Source organism: Salvia hispanica, chromosome 1 (genome assembly GCF_023119035.1).
Source record: "Salvia hispanica cultivar TCC Black 2014 chromosome 1, UniMelb_Shisp_WGS_1.0, whole genome shotgun sequence".
Lineage (NCBI taxonomy): Eukaryota > Viridiplantae > Streptophyta > Magnoliopsida > Lamiales > Lamiaceae > Salvia > Salvia hispanica.
In genome coordinates this window covers 2241796-2263243 of record NC_062965.1, presented here as the reverse complement: position 1 = coordinate 2263243, position 21448 = coordinate 2241796, and the positions used below count along the sequence as shown (strand labels likewise).

The 21448-nt window shown below is 38.6% G+C and overlaps 3 protein-coding genes and 1 pseudogene across 5 annotated transcripts in view; 2 read left to right on the top strand and 2 right to left on the bottom strand.

Annotated features, from left to right (window-relative positions):
- Positions 1–943: 943 nt before the first annotated feature.
- LOC125220560 lies at positions 944–3010 on the top strand (annotated as a pseudogene).
- An 866-nt stretch (positions 3011–3876) lies between these two features.
- LOC125201703 (26S proteasome non-ATPase regulatory subunit 7 homolog A-like) lies at positions 3877–7824 on the bottom strand. 2 transcript variants are annotated; one of them, XM_048099920.1, is made up of 11 exons: positions 7582–7823; positions 6368–6460; positions 6200–6281; positions 5778–5874; positions 5499–5574; positions 5321–5379; positions 5068–5190; positions 4840–4897; positions 4652–4737; positions 4180–4258; positions 3877–4101 (listed from the first exon to the last, which is right to left on the bottom strand). In XM_048099920.1, the coding sequence occupies exons 1-10, from the start codon at positions 7766–7768 to the stop codon at positions 4199–4201; spliced, it is 921 nt and encodes a 306-aa protein (XP_047955877.1). In that variant the 5' UTR covers positions 7769–7823; the 3' UTR covers positions 3877–4101; positions 4180–4198. The 2 variants fall into 2 exon arrangements, with proteins under 2 accessions (XP_047955877.1, XP_047955878.1); XM_048099921.1 differs by lacking the exon at positions 4180–4258 and having other exon boundaries at positions 7582–7824.
- Positions 7825–9163: 1339 nt separating this feature from the next.
- LOC125200712 (SNW/SKI-interacting protein A-like) lies at positions 9164–11588 on the bottom strand. The gene is made up of 2 exons (XM_048098452.1): positions 11453–11588; positions 9164–11197 (listed from the first exon to the last, which is right to left on the bottom strand). Exon 2 carries the CDS (start codon positions 11146–11148, stop codon positions 9307–9309), a length of 1842 nt encoding a protein of 613 aa, XP_047954409.1. The 5' UTR covers positions 11149–11197; positions 11453–11588; the 3' UTR covers positions 9164–9306.
- A 3239-nt stretch (positions 11589–14827) lies between these two features.
- Positions 14828–21448, top strand: part of LOC125201345 (disease resistance protein RGA2-like) — a 29846-nt gene continuing 23225 nt past the window's right edge. The window contains exons 1-2 of one of the 2 annotated variants that reach the window (XR_007172879.1): positions 14828–18081; positions 18950–19022. Coding sequence is in view for 1 of the 2 variants with exons in the window: in XM_048099417.1 (XP_047955374.1) it covers positions 14876–18081; positions 18950–18962 (3219 nt within the window). In the remaining variant the exon portion in view is untranslated. Of the gene's footprint in view, positions 18082–18949; positions 19282–21448 lie in introns of those variants that run through there. The other variant, XM_048099417.1, reaches the window with a different exon arrangement.

Here is a 21448-nt window from a genome sequence, read left to right as displayed (position 1 = left end):
AAGTAGGACTCACATTCCACTAACTTTTTCAACTCACTTTTCATTAGATTTCTTAAAACTCGTACCCGATTAAAGTGAGACGAATCATTTGGGACGGAGGGAGCAATTCTCTATTCACTTGCAACTATAATTACTCCAAACTATCGATTTACTATCACTTAAAATGAAAAACGTCTTAACAAGTACTTCCTTGGTCCGTAAATAGCAATCCCATTTTTTTTTATTTTGGTCTATCCATGAATAGAAGTTCCAATTCATAATTACTAGTACTATAAATGGTAAAGATGGCTCCAAATTCCACTAACTCATTCAAATTCACATATCACTTAATAATAATATATACTGCATATGAGATCTATATTCTACTCCCTCTGTTCCATAGTAGTGGATGCGTTTCTTTTCAGTACGAGATTTAAGAAAGTTGTTAAGTGAGTTAAGCAAAGGAAGAATAAAGAAGGAAATAAAAAAGGCTGAGAGATAAGAAAGAATAAAGTAAGGGAGTGATTAAAGTAAGTGAGAAGAAATATGTTGACTTTTACTAAAAGAATACTCCCTCTGTCCCACTAGAAATGAAACATTTTCCTTTTTAGGTTGTCCCATTAAAAATGAAATGTTTCTTAAAATATAAATAGCTTTATCTCTACTTTTCTCACTCTGTTACTTTACTCTCTTTTCTTCAACTCACAAAACAACATTCCATAAAATTCTGTGCCGAAAAACAAACGTTTAATATCTATTCGGACGAAGGGAATACTAAATTTCTTTTATCCGTTTTTTCTTAACATTTCTATGTGGAAGGAAGGAGTAAAAAATGACAACATCTTCTTTTAAACACGTGGCTTCAACACGCCATCAATTGAATCACTCACTCACTATCTTCACACGACACAAATCCTCATCCCAATCCCTATAAATACCCCATCCTCCTCTCCCATCTCTCCCACTCCAAAACATCCAATCAAAACCATGAAGATAAAACCCTCCCACACCTTCCCCATCATCTCCAAACACACCGTCACCCCCGACCAAACCTCCACCCTCAGCCCCCTCAAGCTCTCCGTCTCCGACCTCCCCATGCTCTCCTGCCACTACATCCAAAAAGGCTCCTCCTCCCCCCGCCGCCCCCCCCGCTCCCCCTCCTCCGCCGCGCCCTCTCCCGCGCCCTCTCCCTCTTCCCCCCCCTCGCCGGCCGCCTCTCCACCGACCCCGCCGGCCACGTCCGCATCCTCTCCAACGACGCCGGCGCCGACCTCATCCACGCCGACGCCTCCCACCTCCGCGCCGCCGACCTTCTCAATTCCCCCAGCGGCGACGTTCCTGACCACGTGAGAGGATTGTTCGCGTTCGACGGCGCCGTCAGCTACGCCGCGCATTTCCGTCCGATCCTCGCTGTTCAGGTCACGGAGCTCGCTGATGGAGTCTTTATCGCGTGCTCCGTCAGTCACGCCGTTGTCGATGGCACTTCCTTCTGGAATTTTTTTAACACATTTGCGGAGGTTTGCAATGTGATGATCTCGAAATCGCCGGATTTTAATCGCGATTCGGTTTTGATCTCCGATTCAGTCCTCCGGCTTCCCGAGGCAGGTTTCGCGGTTGTGAATAATCAAATTAACAATGACATGGCGGAGGTTTGCAGAGGATCGGAGACGATGATCTCGAAATCGCCGGATTTTCGATCGGTTTTGATCTCCGATTCAGTGCTCCGGCTTCCCGACGGAGGTTTTTCCGTTGATTTCGGCGGCGACGATCTGATTCGAGAGAGGATTTTCAGCTTCAGTGATGAGTCGATTTCGAAACTGAATAATCAAATTAACAATAACATGGCGGAGGTTTGCAGAGGATCGGAGAAGATGATCTCGAAATCGCCGGATTTTGATCGCGAATCGGTTTTGATCTCCGATTCAGTGCTCCGGCGAGGTTTCGCGGTTGATTTCGGCGGCGACGATCCGATTCGAGAGAGGATTTTCAGCTTCAGTGGTGAGTCGATTTTGAAACTGAAATCGGAGACGATGATCTCGAAATCGCCGGATTTTCGGCGGGAATCGGTTTTGATCTCTGATGCAGTGCTCCGGCTGCCGGAGGGAGGTTTTTCCGTTGATTTCGGTGACGATCCGATCCGAGAGAGGATTTTCAGCTTCAGCGGCGAGGCGATTTCGAAGCTGAAATCGATCGTGAATGATCAAATTAACAATGACATGGCGGAGGTGATGGGGAAGCAATCCAACGATAAGCTGATGATGAAGACGAAGACGAGGACGATTAATCAGATCTCGTCGTTTCAGTCGCTGTGCGCGCTGCTGTGGCGCGCGATCACGCGGGCGAGGAGGCTGCCGGCGGATAAAACGACGACGTTTCGGATGGCGGTGAACTGCCGGCACCGGCTGGATCCGAAACTGGAGGCGTTCTACTTCGGGAACGCGATCCAGAGCGCGGCGACGGCGGCGGCGGCGGGGGAGGTGGAGGGGAGGGGGGTGCGGTGGTGCGCGGAGAGGCTGAACGCGACGGTGGCGGGGTACGGCGGGGAGGCGGTGAGGGAGTACGTGGCGGAGTGGGAGAGGGAGCCGAGGTGCTTTCCGCTGGGGAACGCGGGCGGGGGGATGGTGGTGATGGGGAGCTCGCCGAGGTTTCCGATGTACGAGAACGATTTCGGGTGGGGGAGGCCGGTGGCGGTGAGGAGCGGGCAGAATAATAAGTTTGACGGGAAGATATCGGCGTTTCCGGGGCGGGAAGGGGGCGGGGCGGTGGATTTGGAGGTGGTTTTGGCGCCCGGGGCTATGGCGGGGCTGGAGTCCGACCCGGAGTTCATGCAGTATGTGACTGTTTGTTAAGTCATGTTTGACAGGGGTGATAACTCATTTAGAGATGGAATTGATTGTGTTATATTTTCTCTTTTTAACGGTGATTTTTAGATTAATTATGGAGGTGGTGATGTGGAGGAATGGGAATGTAGAATGGTTTTCGTGAATTGGAAGAAATAAATTATTAAAGCAATCTATCTACATTGGTATGATGAATGTGTGTTTACTAATTTTAGCATGGTTTTGGTTGCATTTTGTGGCGGTGTTTGATATTTCTAGAGTAGTTTAAAAATGGTTATTTATAGCATGAAATATCAAAATCAACACAATTAGTTCTTCAAATATTGTGGATTCCAATGAATCTTTGACATTGTGTCCCCTTCCAACTCCTATTTAATTTGGGGTACTATAATAAAAACATGTAATGAGAAAATAAATAGGTCTCTTACGTTATTTTTATGCAACTTGTCTCTCACTCGACAGAATCCAATTTTGATACAATGCAATTCAAAAATAAAATAAATAATACTACAAAATCTATAAAAAGAGAAAAGGTGGGGCAAAAAACTTATTAGATACCATTGAAACACTCATAGCGACAAATAAATAAATCCCCAACGTCAATAAATTAAAATCTCTTCCTCCAATAGCCTAGAAGTATTTTTGTTACTTATAAACCCATTAATCCATGAATAGTATAAATATGAATGATATTAATATTAAATTTAGCAAGTGGAATTAAATTCAATTATTGTGTCTCGGAACACATCATATCCAAATTATATTTTATCACTCAGACATATTAGTATTTAATTAGTACTTTAATTGATTGCTCAAACAATTTCATGTCAAATTGCAAATATTTATATTAAAGCCTTCCCCCACCAATATCTTCCATATCTAATTTTGCATATTCACAATTATTCAATTTCACTTTTTCAATGGTCAACAATAATTCTGTACACCACTTGATCCACACAATTATACCATAGATATTTATTTATGTATTTTTTGCATGGCCCAAATATTCACGTAAATGTGTACAACCCAAGCTTTGCAACTGAGTAAAATCACATAATCACAGAAAATTGTAACTGAATTTCAACAATGTATTCATCATAGAATCATAATCAGAAAGACTATAGAAATATCATTCCTTGTGGAAGATCCTATTCAATTACAGCAAATAAAGGTAAAATGGCTAAACGATTACCATCTCGTCAAGATAGCCAAGTCCCGGGCTTTGCTTTGCTATGGAAGAACTCGAAGAGAGGAATCAAGACTCGACTGGATTGTAAGAGCACTGCCATTCCAAAGTTTGCTTTTAGCTTCAATCATTCACACAATTTAGCTTCAATCATTCACACAATTAGTGCTATACTGGAAATTTGCTTTAAGCTTCAAGCAGTTGCAACAATTGGCTTCGAATCTTCTGTTTTTTCATGCTCTTTGTTCAGCATCTGCAACCGTTTTTCTAAACTGTCAGAGCCACAAATTAAGTCCACCGCAAAATCAAGCCAGCAAGTCGTTCTGGTTTCAAAATATGTCCAATTTTTAGTTCGTGGGAGCAAACTCAACACATTATTTATATGCTATAACATGTCTCAACCGGAAAAATGTCGTATGACATGTCAAAAGTCACTTGCCTCTTGATTATTCAAGAATGCAGTTTGGCTTATATACTCATACATCAGCCACAAAGGGCACTCCTTTTGGCTGTGCACTTAAATCATTTTGATGTTTCAATGCAACTTAACATATCCATCTCAGTTCATTTTTATGCAAGCTGGACTTAAAATATGTCATTCTGTCTTATGCAAAACGTCACTCAGAAGAGCAAAGAAATATTTCACCTTGTTGTTGATCAAATTATGCAGGGCAATCACACTTCTGATAAGGGACGACAGATATATGACCAACATCATATCATTTGTTTTGACTGCAGAGAGGAAGATAATAGTTGCATCAGAAATATGCCTAACTCCTGAGAGCAACTGATTAATGAAGCATGTAACAAATATCAATCAGCTAACTTGATTACCAGCAAATGCTTTGACAAGTTCTGTTACATTTAGATTTGGGAGTAAATTGAACACATCCTGCACAAGTCAGGTTACATTTCAAAATGAGATGCTATTTCAAAATTATCTATTCAGACCAGAACTACATGAAAACAGATACAATCCCTTTTGTGAAGCGATACAATCCCAATTATAAGTGCTGTACTGCTGTTTATATATCAATATTAGCAAAAATGTGAAAACGATACCTGGAGATGGCAGAGGATTTCATGATTCAATGGAAGCTTCCCTTCTATAACCAGGTCAAGATAACTTCGGATCTCTTTCAATCGTGCATCTAATCCCTTCAGAGAAGCGAGTTTCCCCGTCACCTGGAGAAATGTCATTAAGATCAATTTATCATACTGAGATGATTACACAGGAACATACATGGAGACATGGAGTATAAGAGTCTGAAGAAATGATTTCCATGACTAGGCAGAAAGGAGAGAAGAAGATAACCTCAGTTGCAAGGGTGCTGATACTAGTGTCCTTTACATCCCTTAGCAAGTGTTCAACTCCTGTCATAACCAAGATGAGAGGAAATAATAAGGGGTTTGTCTATGATCCATATCATAAAATTACATAGATTACTCTAAACAGTAGTATTCCATAGAACTATTCTGGTGCAGTAACATACCGATTTCCTCAACTTCATGAGCGGCGATTTCAGAAGGAACATGCACAAATACCTTCTTGCTTTTTTGAGTGGCATTCTGCAAGTTTTCAAGATATAAGCAAACTCCTCCAGTGATTGTTTTAGCTACATCAAGGCAGTTTTTATGTACAACTATCATCTTTGCATTCCCTTTTTAGAACATGTTGTGCCATAGAGTAGGAAGAAGTTCAAACTCAAGGAACGAAAAAACAGACAATTGACATTTACATATAGAGTAAAACATCAGTAGTATCTAGATACCTCTTTAACCTCTTCAACAGCGTAATAGGCTTTAGTGGGTATCCCAAGCTCTTTTGGTTGGACGTCAATAATGACCAAGACTGGAGTGGGGACGTAGCTGAAACAACATGAAGTGTGTGATTCAACGTTGAGTGTTTACAGTGACACTAAATAAGTTCCTTACAAGTTACACCAGACCAGTAAAGGCAACCGAAGAAGTAGGAATGAGTGCTAGCATCCAACATAAAGAATATAGTGACTAGAACGAGTTTGTACAGTGACACTGAACAAGTTTCTGTACCATGCTTGAGAGGAATCATTTTTAACATGATACGTCTCTAATGAGATCATGAAACAAAAAACCAGCAACTAACCAGCAAATAGTAATATCTGTAATGAATTAGCCCGAAAGAAAAGATAACAGTATTAGAAAGAGATCTTACTCACTGAAAAGACCGTGTACACTCAGGTCATTTTCCTTTAGTTTTGGACCAGTGCTATACCAGCCAACAACATGCTCCTTGGCTGACATGAGATAAAATTTGTTGTTTAGATGCAAAACTTTAAAATATATTCAGCCGGGAACAAAAGGTCATGAAAAAATAACAAACCATTTATTCTTCTGGACATGGAAAACATTGATTCATGGTAGTTATGATCAAGAAACCAGATGCTATGGTCCCTTTCATCTTCTTCAAAAGGCACTGCTCAAATCAGACCAATATGTTAGAACAATTATACGAAAAGCCTTAGCACGAATGATCTGAAATAATGAAAGTACATCAATTGATATTGAACCTTTTTATTATATAGTACCCACAATTGTGGACAAAAAGAACTTGCTGAAGTAATCAAGAACAAAATCATCTTTCTCGGAGACAATAAAAACAGCTTTATCATATTGAAAGGACTTATCAACTGATTCTATAACAATTCAAAGTGCTAATGTCAAAGCAAAAGACATGAGAAACTATAGCTTTTAAGTTTTAACTAAATGCTCCAACTAAAATTTCAAAACATGGCCTAATACTTTAGTAATGAAAAAAACATGACACTAACTTTGTAACAGTTGAGGCTGATAGAAATTCATGGATTCCATCCTAAAACCAATTGGTGATAGAAGGAGGGCCCATGAGACTTATATACTGGATTTTTAGTTCTCTTTGTACACCGATGTGGGATAGTTCTAATATTATTTTTCAGTTTCAATTGCCAACATCCTCCCTCAAACCCTTTAAGGTGAACCTTGGAGGGGCTTGGACGATTGGCCCAATTTTTTTCCGATCGTTGGACCACTGGCCCAAATTTTAAGCCCAGATATACTGCTAGGTCAGTCATATTTTTTCGGTTTCGGCCCAGAAATACTGCTGAATCAGTTAAATTTGACCCATAGTCGGTGACCCGCTCTGATACCATGATAGAGATCCATGTTCCATCCTAAAACCAATTCAGAGGCAAATCAAATTCCTAGAATACAAAGCTTTCATGACTTATACTTATAATTATGAATATTTAGGTGTAACTATTGTTATTCTATACTTTTAAGACCTATCTATATCCATATTTAGCTCAAAATACTTCAAGTTTTTATTATTGTTTGCACACTACTCCACAAGTAAATAAACAAAACACGAAAAGAATCATCAAACGCTACACTTGAATTCGCAAAACTCATCAGCTCACAACGAATTCAACAGTGCATCCAATCAAATCCAGAAATTAAGCAAATAAGGTACACCAGAAGAGTAAAAGTAATCCGAGAAAAATGAAAAAAAATTGAAATCGAAGAAGCGGGAAACGATGAGATCTGGAACAACACAACAACCTGCGTAGCTGCTAGTGACGTCGACGGCGCCCTTGAAGGAAGTTCCGAGGAGGACTCCGACGACGCGCTTCCTGGTGTCACGCGCCACGCGATTGTAGTGGTCGACGACGCTGAGCAGCACCAGCGGATGCACCACGACCTTCTCGATCGGGCGCGAGAGTATCTGCTGCGACTTGATCACGTCCATCTCAGCTCAATTTCGACTCGATTGCTTCTCCTTCTTGTTGTGGTAGCTCGGTTTCAATTTCTTGAGCTTTACGAAAATTCAGATTCTCATTCGCGCTGGTTTTCGCTACTGGGCCGGGTTGACCCGCCGTATACGATATGGATTCGAATAATCCGTTTTGATTCGACCCGGTGCAGAAGAAAAAATGGATGATAAATTTTATCGCAATCCTCATTATTTATCCTCTTATTTAGAATAAAATAAATAAATGAGAATTTCTATCTATGAATGTATCTTAATAGTAAAATGAGATATTAGACCGTGGACGAAGAGAGTATTATAAATAAATGACTATTGTAAATGACAGTAGGTTATATATGAATCACCCTTAGACTTAGAGGTGTCCACGGTTCAGGAACCAGCGGTTACAGTTCGAAACTGCCGGTTCCGATTTTGGAAATTGTTGAACTGGAACCGAACTGTGAGGGTGTTTCGCGGTTACGGTTCTGGTTCCAAAACCGCCGGTTTCGATTAAGGTTCCGAACCGTCGGTTTTTTGTAGTTCCGGCTTGATTTCACAGTTTTTCGGGGGGTTTTCACGGTTCCGGTTTGAAACCGTCCGGAATCGGCGGTTCCCGCATGATTACGGTTCAAAAATTTTTGAACCTGAGCCGAACCACAGTTCAAAAATCGACGGTTTCGGTTCGGGTAAATTCTCACGGTTTTGGTTCGGAACCGTAACCGGCGGTTATGGTTTCAGTTTTAACCGCCGGTTTGGTAAACCTTGGGCAGGTCTACTTAGACTACAACGCATTCTCGTTTGAGGTGGGATCGATGGGGTGTGGTGTGGTGTGGTGATTGGTGAGGCAATTTGCGGGTGGAAAGGTTGCGATCTATATTGCACCCAACATTGTGAGTATGGTGACCAAACTTTGGCTAAAATGCGTTCGACATTTAACTAAAACTGTACGGATTCAATGAGCGTTCATTCATGATCGACCGATGAATTGGAGGAAGCAATGCGAGAGTTGTTGATGGGGTCACACGAACGGTGCAAGAGGACATAGAAACGACAGCAACAGCTCGCATCATGTTCACAGGAAAGTGCTACAAAATTCTTATGTTTGTTTTAGTTTTTCATCAATCTGGGAAAGTGATCAGAATCTCGTCCTCGGTTGCAGACACTGCATTTTTCACATTTGTTGGCTTTTGGAAAATTTTGTAATGCATTTTTGTAGAAATACAACACCTCAAAGTGATAGCACATCTTCAATATATATATTTTGTTTGCTCAACATGTTTTACACCTACAATCCAACAATCCTTACATAAACACCCATTTCTTTCCCTAATCCCATGAAAGGTTTGCATTTTCTGACATCTTAATAGTAAATCTCACAACAAATAGATCAAAGCATAACCAAAACAAAAATATTCAAGTGCAAACAAGTTACAACATCCCATCAGGCATAATACAGTCATATATCATTCTGAATTCGAACAGCACAAAGTGGTGAATAAGATGAAGCTTGGGACATAAGCTAAAGGTGATCTACCTCCTCATCGTCCCCCCTTGTCGAATTGAATACGGGACCTAGAAGATCCATCTGACCCATCTCGCATGGATCCAGCACTTGCCTTCATAGTACCTCCGCTCCCAATTTTGTCGATGGCTTTCTTACCAGTCTTGACCTCCGTCAAGAACTGGTCCAGACCGAAGGGATCTTCTTCCGGCTGCTCCTTGTCAAACTCCATAGGCCTGTCTCTAGGGCCAGACCTCTCGGATGTACCAGTGAACGCCCTGTCAACCTTGAATCGCTCAGTCTTCTTTATCTTATCGAGCTGCTCATCAGCACCACCATACATCTCATCATCGTTATTCTTACTAGGTCTGTACAGAGTAGTCATAGCAGACTGAGCAGTAAACAGGCCCTTGTCGTAGATGTTGTAAGCGTCGTCTGTGGCAAAACCAGAATCCATCCCTTTCTCCTGGTTGAACAGCCTCTGATCATACATAACTTCACCCCCTCTTGCTCCGGTGTTGGCCATCCCAAGAGCCACTTTCTCACTGATATCACGGTCTCTGTCCCGGGTGATCTTGCTCTTCTTCCCCATGGAAGCATCTTTTGCCTCGAGTCGTCTTTCCCTCTCTCTCTCTCTCTTCCGCTCCGCACGAATTTTTTCCCTTCCCAATCTTTCCTCTTTCTCTTCTCTTGTTTCCTTGGGGCCATCTCTAACCCTTTCATCTCTAACTCTCTCATCCCTAATTCTCTCATCCCTACCCCTTTCGTATTCCACATTCATATCACCATCATTAGCAGTTCTCTCAGAAGGCATTGATATGCCACCTGCTGAAGCAACACCAGTTCTCTCAGATCTTGCCTTCTGTGCCAACACCCGTAGCTCATTCTCTTTCTTCTCCTTTTCCTTCATCATCATCTCCTTTTGAACCTTCGATCGAACTGCAACAGCCTCTCTGGCTTTCTGTTCTGCAACGTATAGGGCCTCGGATAACTTAGCAAAGTTATCGTTGATCTGAACCTCCTGCAGCCCACGACCATCAGCAGCCAGCCGCTTGTCGAGAGGGATCGTATAACCTTTAGGGTTCTTCCAGTTAGATATGCAAGGTGGGATTTTCCAGTCCTGCTGGTCCTTCACAGTCACAGGTCGAGGCGGAGAATGCATGACCGGGACCGGTGGAGAACCCGAAGCTTTCGGAACCCTCTTGTGCTTGAACTTCGGAGGCTCCAAAGGATCTACTGGCATCTCCACCATCCGAATGATTCTCTCTTTAGCACCAGAGTTAAAAGCCGCAGACTGCTGAGACGGCTTATACTTAATGAACTTTGAATCCGTGGACGTCTTAGGAACGTTTTTCGGCTGCGCAGCACTCAGCCTAACATTAACAATCTGCTCCAACGCAGCCTTGGTTTGCTGGGTTGTCTCATCAATCTCCTTCTGCTTCTCGTCAACATCCATGTCATCCTCCTTCGCACCATCCTTGGCAAAGACCGGAACAAGATCCGAGTGCTGCGAGTACACTATCTTCTTCGCATTCTCGTCCTGCCTCACAATCGTATCATACCTCAAATTCCCACGCTCGTCCACAGTGAGAGGCAAAGTCTTGGAACCAGGCTTACTCCTACTCCTCCCCATCCCAAGCGGATACTGCGCGTAATGAATCTCCGGAAACGCCCCTCCATCCCCAAAATCCTCGGGCTTCGACGGCTTAAACCCGGCCCGTTTCAAATAAGGAGGCACTGGCTTAGCCCTCACAGCCACACTCTCCTCCTCCACCTCAGATAAACTATACCGGCTTTTAAACCACGGATCGTTAGAGTGATCGTAGTTACTATTCACCGCAGATTTCGCCTTCGGCAGAATATCTGTCAACGCCGCCATCTTCGAACTCCGATTTCAGTAACAACAACAATCAACCCTCTCCCAATTTCTGCAATCAATCAGATCCGGAAACCCTAAATTAAAAATTGAAGCAGGAAAAAATAATTCCACACGGAATATAGAACAATACGTGCTACAAAATCTTAAATCAAGCTCCTCACCATGTTCTCACATCAAAACCTAACAGATCTAAGATTAGGATTGTTCACAAACGGAACGCGGGATAAAAAGGTAGAAATTTTTCAAACAGAAACACGATAAATCACAAAATTCAAAGATTGTTACAAAGGAGAGGAAATCTCACCTCCGATTAGAAGAGCACAGCCAAACTCCGGCGCTTCGCAGTTGGATTGAAATCGATATTTAGGGTCGGCGATGATTAAAATTTGAAAGAAGGAAAGAGTAGCGTTTGTTATATAAACCGACGTCGTCCTATCAGATTTAGGCAGCTCCTTTATCAGGTTTCGGGTCGACCCGAACTTTTCAATCAGCCCATTAATATTTAACAAATATTTATGGCAATTTCATCGATAAGGTTTTACTAAATTTTAAATATTCAAGCCATTTGATCACAATCCAATAAGGTTTTTATATACCAAAATAACAAAGCTAATTTTACTATTTTTTGGATTTACATGCGATTTACTATATATAGATTGAAGTTTCCATTCCGTAGAATCATCCACATGAGTATCTAGTTTGCTTTTATATATGTATTTGATTGAATCCTTTGTTTTACACTTGGTTTTCATGAAGAACATGAGTAGCTAAATTTATTGTGGAGTTTTGGTGAAGACTACAATAGATGTTTGTGATTAATTCAATAACTTCTTTTGATTGCTTAGCTCTTGTGGTTTCTTAGTTCGTTCTTGTGCTTAATTAATTCAATTGCTTAGCTACCAATTGAGTTTGTTATCTAGTAATCGGGAGATACCTAACTAGGGGTGATAAAAGAATGAACAACATTTAGATAATCTGCACTCGAAAGAGGGGATACCTTAGCGAGGGCTTGGGTCTTTGTTTTTTGGAGTTAATCTAAACATATTAGAATGAGACTTCAATATTAAGGGTTAGTCAATGGGGTGAGTGCACTCGAGAGGGCTCAACCTAGACTAACGACTTTGCTAGTAATTCTAGAGACATAAAATGAGTAATCAAAGTTGTTGAATTAATTGTATGACGTTCCATTGTAGTTGGATCCACAAAACTACATTTTTATTTGTGATACATTTCATATTTGTTGCTTTAAATTCTTGTTGCTTATAAGTAGTTAATAGTTACAAAACCAAACTTTCTCTTAGCTAACAGTCAATATTTGTTTGTGATACTTAAGTTGGTACGTACAATCTTGTTTCTGTGGAATACGATACCCTTACGTACTAATTGTTGCACTAGTCTTGTACACTTGCGGGTATTACTTATATTAAAATAAGTTGAGTCAGTGAGAAAAAGTAAGAGAGAAGTTGATTAGTGAATTGTGGGCTTCACAATTTAGTGCGCTAGTATTTAAATGCTTAAAACTTTCCAAATGTAGAAATTAGTCTAGTTTTGGTGGATGGAGGTAAAACTAGTATTTATTACTATGATTGAGTCATTTCTTAACAAATACTCCCTCCGCTCCAAGGTAGTAGAGTCGTATTCCTTTTTAGGTTGTCCCAAGGTAGTTGAGTCATTTTCCTTTTTTTTTTGAAAAAAAGTCTATCTTTTCTCATACTTTACTCTCTTTTACTTATCTTCTCTTTTATTTTATTTTCTCCACTTCAACCTTTATCACATCAATTTCTTAAATCTCGTGCCCGAAAGATATGCCCCAACTACCTTGGAACAGAGGGAGTAACACATTATATCTTTTTTTTAATTCTCTTATATTTTACTCTCCTTATAATTTTTTTATTTTATTTTCTCTCTCTTTCATTCTTTTATTTAAAATAAGTTGAGTCAATTGGTAAATAAGAGAGTGGAAAAAGTAAAAGAGAAGTTGAATTAATGGATTGTAGGCTTCACAATTTAATGATTGTATATTAGTATTTAAATATTTAAAACTTTCCAAATTTAAAAATTAGTATAATTTTAATGGACAGAGATAGTACTAGTAGTATTTACTATGATTGAGTCATTTCTTAACAAATAACAAATTATATCTTTTCTTTTATTCTTATATTTTACTCTCCTTATAATTTTTTATTTTATTTTTATCTCTTATTTTCTTTTCTCTTTCCTTTATTCTCGATTTACTTAACTTATCTAACCTATTTCCTAATCTTTATGCACAATAGAAACACTTCAACTAAAAAGGCACGAATGAATGGATCAAGATTGGAGAAATTGATTTTTGATTGTTAAGTAGAAAAATGATACTATATGAAATAGAATATAGAACAAATAGCGTAGAACAAATAGAATAATATATGTATGTATAGATTTTATATGTTTGAAAATTAATTTCTCCATGGGTTGGATTACACCTTGTTATAGGAGCATTCACTTTGAGTGACATAATAAGATCGATAAAAATCTTTCAAGTTAACCACAATTTATATTGATGGATTGAGTCGATTGACTAATTTTCGAGTTTGGTATGTTTTTGTTCGATTCAGTTTGATTTATGTTTTTAGCAAATTTTTAATTTTAGGACCAATTCAGATACATAAAAAGCCAATTATCGTATTTATTTTTAATACATAAATCTCTTAGGTTATCCATATAATTGATTGGTGTGTATATTTTCTTATTTAGTCAAGAAAAAATAGACATAATTAATTGTTGTACCAAAAAGTCGTTGGATATGATTATCAAATTATGGATGAGAAGAGTCTCCATGCATAACTACCACATGTTTAAAGATATACTTCACCTTCGAAGAAAAACTTGCAAGCATTTCTCTTCTCTAGATCTCTCTCACCATCTGCGACGACTGAATCTTGCAACAAGTAAGTTCATTTTTCATTTTCTGTTGAGGGAATTTTTATACAAAACAACTTGTATAGTTTCATCTTGCTGCTACTTTCAGTAACATGGATTGTCCTATATTTTGATTTATGATTTATACATGTGTTGTGCATTTTTTTCATAGTTTCATAGTTTTGTGACTAATATTTATTTGTGGGAGTACTTGATTGTTTCTTTAATTATTGAAAAGTCTTGAAGAATTCAAAGCAAGATCTTGTTGTTTATGTTGATAAGAAAACTACTACATAAAAATTGAATCTTTTGGACTTTTGTATGCTTTCTCCAAATATAGAGAGATGAAGTATTAGTGTTATATGGAGTATAATGTTTGATGCAGTTAGATTCTATAATATGTATTTGAATAATCATTCACAAGTTCACAATTACAAGCATATCTATAACCATTTTTCTCTCACTTTAGATCTCTCTGTGTGAAACCATGGCTGCTGCTGCCATCAATGTTCTTGCCCAAAACATGTTCAACGTTTTGAAGGAAAACTACAGTCTACTTGAAGGTCTCGATAAAGAAGTCAAACAACTTGAGACCACTTTAAGCTTGATCCAAGCCTACTTGGATGACGCTGAGAATAGATCCATCACCCCAGATGTTAAGATCTGGTTGACAAAGCTTGAAGATGTGGCTTTCGATGCTGATAATGTCTTGGACGAACTCAGCTATACTCTTCTACAAAAACAAGTGAATGAAATGAAGGCACCCAATCCCAGTTCCAAGGCATTGGATAAGTTGCTGCTATCATGCTTCTCGTACTTTAGAGCTATGTTACGCCGGCGTAATATGGCTCATACAATCAAGCAAATCAATGCCACTTTTGAGTCTGAGAACAAAAGGGCAACAGATCTTGGCCTTCAACAAAAAATTGAGAATGCACCTGCTGCTGCTGAAACTTCCACTGAGACTAATTCAATCATGTATGATCCAATCTTTGTCGGAAGAGATGATGATGTGTCTAAAGTAGTTGACGTGCTGGCCCATATTCCCCAAGATCAGATCATCTCCATCGTTGCTCTTGTCGGAATGGGGGGTATAGGGAAGACCACATTGACTCGGAATGTCTTCAATCACAAAAGGCTAAAGACATTCGGATCACATATTTGGGTTCATGTTTCTCAAAATTTTGATCCAATCGGTCTTTACAACAAAATCCATTCAACATTGGCTTCAACTACCAGTGATAGAGTTGAGGATGAGGAAGTTATCCTGAGAAAGCTTCGAGAAATTCTCAAGGCTAAGACTTATCTTCTTGTTCTTGACGATGTTTGGAATGAAGATATTCTGAAATGGGAAGGTTTTATAAATAACATGAAGGGAGTTTCTTCTACCGAGGGGAATGGCATTATCATCACTACCAGGAGTAAAAAGGTTGCTTCAACTGTTAACCCATTTTATAATCATCCAGTGAAGGGCTTATCACATGAACAGTGCTGGTCTATAATCAAAAGAAAAACTTTTGATGGGAATGCAGAAGTTCCATCAGGATTTGAGACGATTGGGAAAGAGATTGCAAAGAGATGTCAGGGTCTGCCCTTGGCTGCCAATGTGGTTGGGGGTGTGCTTTATTGTTGTAAATCCGAACAAGATTGGCGCTCCATCAAAGAAAATTGGCTTCCGGATGGTGAAGGAGGTGAGATTGTCTCAAACATATTGAAATTGAGCTATGATAATCTGTCTTCGCCGTCACTGAAGAAGTGCTTCGCTTATTGTTCGATTTTCCCCAAAGGTAGGGTAATCGAGAAGGAGAAGCTGATTGAACTTTGGATGGCAGAAGGCTTTCTTCAACCTAGACAGAGAGATGATATGGAGTCTGTGGGCAATAGGTTTTTCAATGTGCTTCTACAGAACTCGTTGTTCCAAGCTATAGAGGCAGATTATCCAAGAGAAGAAAAGTGTGTGATGCACGATCTTGTGCATGATCTTGCATCTTCTGTTTTATCTAATTATGCAGATGGAAGCACTATAATTCGATACATGTTTCATGGAGACGAATCAATTTATAGTACAAAAGAAGTATCGAGGAATTTGCGTACATTACGCTTGGGATATGGAACTTCTGTTACTATATTCTCTGACTTCAAATGTCTGCATAATCTAATTCTTTCTGGTGATCATTTTAAAGAGTTGTCCATTTCGATTAAGGAGTTGATACATTTGAGAAATCTCAATATTTCCGACACATCAATTCACAACATTCCGGAGTGGATTGGTGAACTCCACCACTTGCAAACATTTAGAGCAGAAGTAAAGGGATTAGAGAAACTGCCAAGTACATTCAAGTACTTGATTAACTTAAGGCATCTTCATCTACACTCAGAGACAGGGTCAATTGCAAGGTTAGTGCCATATACATGGTTAGTTACAGAATTACCTGCGGAGATTGGGAAACTAACTAGTCTCCAAACACTTGGGCACTTTAAAGTGGGCGAAGAGAAGGGCCGTCAAATTGAAGAGCTTGGAAGTTTGAAGAATCTCAAAGGATCACTATGTATTCGGAATCTTGAAAGGGTGCGTGACAAGGAAGATGCTATGAAAGCAAATCTGTTGCAGAAGTCAAACTTGTCTGAATTGGTGTTACATTGGAGTTACGTAAGTGACACTGACAGAAATGATGAGAGTGTGTTGGAGGGCCTTCAACCGCATGCAAATCTGAAGGTGTTGAAGATTGATGGATTCCAAGGCAAAAGATTTCCAACATGGTGCAAGAAGATGGCAGTACGGGATGATTCTCAAGGCTCTTGGGTACAACTTGATAACTTGATTGAGATATCACTTGTGAATTGCTGGGAGTGTGAGGAAATCCCAATGCTGGATCACTCATTGCCTAATCTCAAATCTCTTTATTTGATTAATCTGAAGAAGGTGAGGTCCATAAATTTTTCATTGAAAAATATAAAATCTCTCTGTTTATACGGATTAAAGAGATTACAATGTCTGCGAGAATCGTTATTATGTAACAATCAAAGTCTCTCAAGGTTAGTTATTGAAGATTTCCCTATGTTGAGTGAATTGCCAGATGGGCTGGACACCCTCAATTCTCTAAAAGAATTGACCATCAGTAAGTGTCCAAATCTGGAGTGGATTGAGAATCCAAGTCGTGGAGCGCGAAAATATAAAGGAATCCTCCATAAGCTGCGAATTAAAGGGTGTGAAAAGCTGATGGAATTGCCATGTCAAATTCTGGAGTCGTCCTTACCCACAATCAAGACACTCGAATTGGAAGAATTAAGGAGCCTAAAGAATCTACCGATGCTAATTGACTGCCTCGCTAAATCATCTCCGTGCCTCGAAACACTGGTAATCAGAGGTGTTCCTAATTTCATGGCAAGTGGTAGGGTTGAGAGTTGGGATTTGGGCAGGTTGTGGAGATTAGAGATCGATGTGAGTGTGGAGTGGTCAAGGGAGACTAGTGTTGGCATTAGAGAGACTGCGGAAGGCATGCTGCAAGGATGTGGCAACTCACTTAAGGTGTTACGTTTGAAGTGGGAGGAAAACTGGGAGTGGATGCCCCAATCAATTCAACACCTCACTGCTCTTTCTCGGTTGAAGTTAGGGAATATAGGAGCACAAGATTTGCCCCAATCAATTCAACACCTCACAGGTCTTCATAATTTGGAGTTAGAGAATATAGGGCTACAAGAATTGCCACAATCAATTCAACACCTCACTGCTCTTTCATCATTGAGGTTAAAGAATATAGGGGTACAAGAATTGCCCCAATCAATTCAACACCTCACTGCTCTTTATTTGCTGGAGTTAGAGAATATAGGGATACAAGAATTGCCACAATGGTTGGGAAACATCTCATCTCTGCGGTGTTTATTTCTAAGTGATTGTAATGAATTGAGATGTCTGCCCTCCATGGATGCATTGAAGCGCCTCACTCTGTTACGTATTAAAGATTGTCCAGAACTATATATTGATTCGGAGTGGCACAACAATCCCAATCTCACAATCCACGTTTTTGGCAAGTAAGTATCATTTTTTAAAAATAGGAGTAGTATATTGAAGCAATGGGAGGGCTCTCTCTCATCTCTCAATTTCATATTCTTTCTCTTCCAGTCACACTTATTAACAATTTCTTCATACAGATTAAACCCAAATTTCAGCACCTTTTTTTCTTTATATATATAAAACAAACATGATCAAAGTTTTGCCTGCTCCTTTACTAATCTACCAAATTTGAAAAAGTTATGATTGAATCCCACAGACACGCACAAAATATTAATGTTCAAATTCATCTTTCATTTCATGAATTTATTGAAGCCGTGTTGAGGAATAATACTTATTAAAGCAATGGGATGGCTCTCTATTTTCCAACTTAAACCCTTTGATTTCATACATGTATACATGTTTTTGAACTTACAAATGTCTTATTTTGAAATCATCTCCGAGACAAACTACCAAAGACAATTGGAAAACATCATGAATTCTACGGTTTGGTTTTCAATACTTATCATGTTTGGCTCGTTCTTCTTTGTTTCTCCTAGCATTAGTAGGATTAAATGAATAAATGATAGAATAATATGTTGAAATCTATAATTATTCCATTGCTCTGGTTTTCATGCATATGAGATAGTACACTTGATATACCTGTTTTTAATATCAGTACTTTTACTTAATCATGCAATGCCACCAATTACTCCACCACACAAGCATGTAACAATCTCATTAATCCTGTTGTTGCTCTGTTATAACAGTCAAAACACTGGAATGAACGTTAACCAAAATGAAATCAACACCTAACAAGACACCTAACTGCTTCTGTCATGTTCAATCACCTAAGAAGGAAGTTTTCCATCTTTAACCCTTTGGTTTTGTGCTATTTTTCCTTCTCAGGCATAAGACATGAGAGGTGAAAATGGAGTGCGTATGATGTCGGAAGTGAAAAGCAAAGTCAAGAGACATTGGTGTGAGTATAATAATTTATGAGGGAGTATTTATTGAAGCAATGGGAGGGCTCTCTGTCTCTCTATTTGCAAAGATGCAACTCCCCTCTTCATCTCTCATTTCCATATTCTTTCTTTTCCGATCACACTTATCAACACTTTCTTTATACAGATTCAATGATTACACTCAAATTTATGATAGAATCCCAATAGTTATATGTCAACCGAAAAAATTGAAATCGTCTTTTAATTAATGAATATATGTCTTATACCTTAAATCAAAATATTCCACACACACATGTAGGACGTCGTGCTCTGTCCAGAACATCTTCCTCAAGCCATTGTAGCAGATTCATGAAATTCAGATTTAAATGAGGAAAAGAGGAAGTTTTTTGGCATTCCATACTCCACAAAATACAGAGAAAACGACCAAGAATATAAAGGAGAAGAAGATCAAGCATCCAAACTACAACCGACAATTGGAAAACATCATGAATCTTATGGTTTGGTTTTCATTACTATTGCTTGATTTATGTTAGCATGCATAGCTGGTTCTTCTTGGTTTCCCCTAGCTTTAGTAGGATGAATTGATAGAATAAATTTCTGAAATTTTGTATTTAATCTATTGCTTTAGTTGTCATGTGTGGTTTGGATTGGTTATATACTACTTTATGATGCAGTATATTTATTTGCCTCTTTTTAAAATTCAGTCAAATGAATAGGGTTTGTTTGCAAAACTCATGAACCAAAGCACAGCCACCACTTGAAAACCTATCCAGACAAGCATGTAACAAAATTTCATAATCAGTTTCCAAAACTAAGAAATTAAATTGTAAAAGTGAGATGAAGCAATCCATGCAATCTCATTAATCATGCTGTTCCTCTGTTGACGTAAACACTGAAATGAATGTTAACCAAAATGAAATCAACACCTAACAAGACATAATTAGCGTATTACATAAGGCAAACAGAATTCTAATATGAACAAAAATAAAATCTTCATTTTCTCATTCTGCAGGTAAAAATTCATAGAAGTATAAATAATAATACTTCAGGGGACAAAATTTCTATCTATCTTGCCCTTTCACATAGTGTAGGTAATCGATTCCTAACAAAGCTAGAAAGGCTTAAACCTCAAAATGAACATGAAAGATACATTTTGAATTAATGTGAATTAAAACACGAACAACAAATTACAATAACAAAATGAAAAACGTAATCTAATAATCCTGTAAATCAGAACCAGTATTGTTGAAGTACGAGGAACATTTGTAATTGTTATTTACTCCCTTCGTCTGTTAAAAAGGTGATTGAATATTTTAATGAAGAGAAATAATAGAGGAATATCTATTCTAAATATGGAAAGTGGACATCTTGAGTTGGATACTAAAGTATAATACTTCCATAATGATTTTCAGCAGGCATCACAAATAAAAGTTAAGCAAACAACTAGTTTTTTCAGTCCAAAAAAGAGATTCTCAACAAAGCAGATCATACATGAAAAGAAAGGTCTCATTGATCTCGAAGAGAAAAAAAAAACAACACGACAGACTAAACACTATTTCAATTTCACAGCTCAATCTTAAACAGATAACTAGTCATAATCAATCTCCTCTAATTAAAATAATTCCATGACTCAATCCTAAATTATAATATTTTAATTCTATTTTATCTAGAAAATTCAATACCATAATATTAAAATCAGATAACATCTAGAACAAATGACACTGGATAATTACTTTTGAATTTTATTAGAGAGAGCAATAGTAGTGGGGCATGATTGACAATTTGATGAGTGATTGTTGATTTGTCATAATGTAGGAGAGAGACAGAGAGAGCTGTCTATCATTTCAATCCACAAATTTACAGACATTCTTTATCCTCTGAGAAAAACTTGCAAGCATTTTCTCTCTCCAGATCTCTCTTACTGTCAACTACTCAATCCTGCAACAAGTAAGTACTATATCAGTTTTCATCTTTTATTTTCTGTTTGAGGGAAAGTGGGATAAAGTACGACAGAAGTTGAATTACTGAATTGTGGGCTTCAAAATTTAGTGAGCTAGTATTTAAATGTTTAAAACTTTTCAAAATTAGAAATTAGTCTAATTTTAGTGGATGGAGGTAGAACTAGTGTTTACTACTATGATTGAGTCATTTCTTAACAAATCTCCCTCCGTTCTAAGGTAGTTGAGTCGTATTCCTTTTTAGGTTGTCCCAAGGTAGTTGAGTCATTTCATTTTTTGGCAAAAAGTCTATCTTTTCTCATACTTTACTCTCTTTTACTTTATCTTCTCTCTTAGGCCATGTTTGGTTGGCGGGAAAGTAAAGTTGGCAAGGAAAATGATTCCTAGGAAAGTGAATCCCGGGAATATGATTCCTAGTAACTTTACTTTCCTGTGTTTGGAAAATATCAAGATTATAAATTTATATTTAATTTAAACACCAAACT

Bases quoted from the DNA above. Each gene is read 5' to 3' on its own strand.
- LOC125201703 (XM_048099920.1), bottom strand. From the start codon at position 7,768: ATGGACGTGATCAAGTCGCAGCAGATACTCTCGCGCCCGATCGAGAAG. The intron at 5,575-5,777 runs GTATCTAGATAC...GAAAACTTGCAG, and splicing joins CTGTTGAAGAGGTTAAAGAG to AATGCCACTCAAAAAAGCAA. The intron at 4,738-4,839 runs GTAATCAAGTTA...TCCTCTCTGCAG, and splicing joins ACTTGTCAAAGCATTTGCTG to TCAAAACAAATGATATGATG.
- LOC125200712 (XM_048098452.1), bottom strand. From the start codon at position 11,148: ATGGCGGCGTTGACAGATATTCTGCCGAAGGCGAAATCTGCGGTGAAT.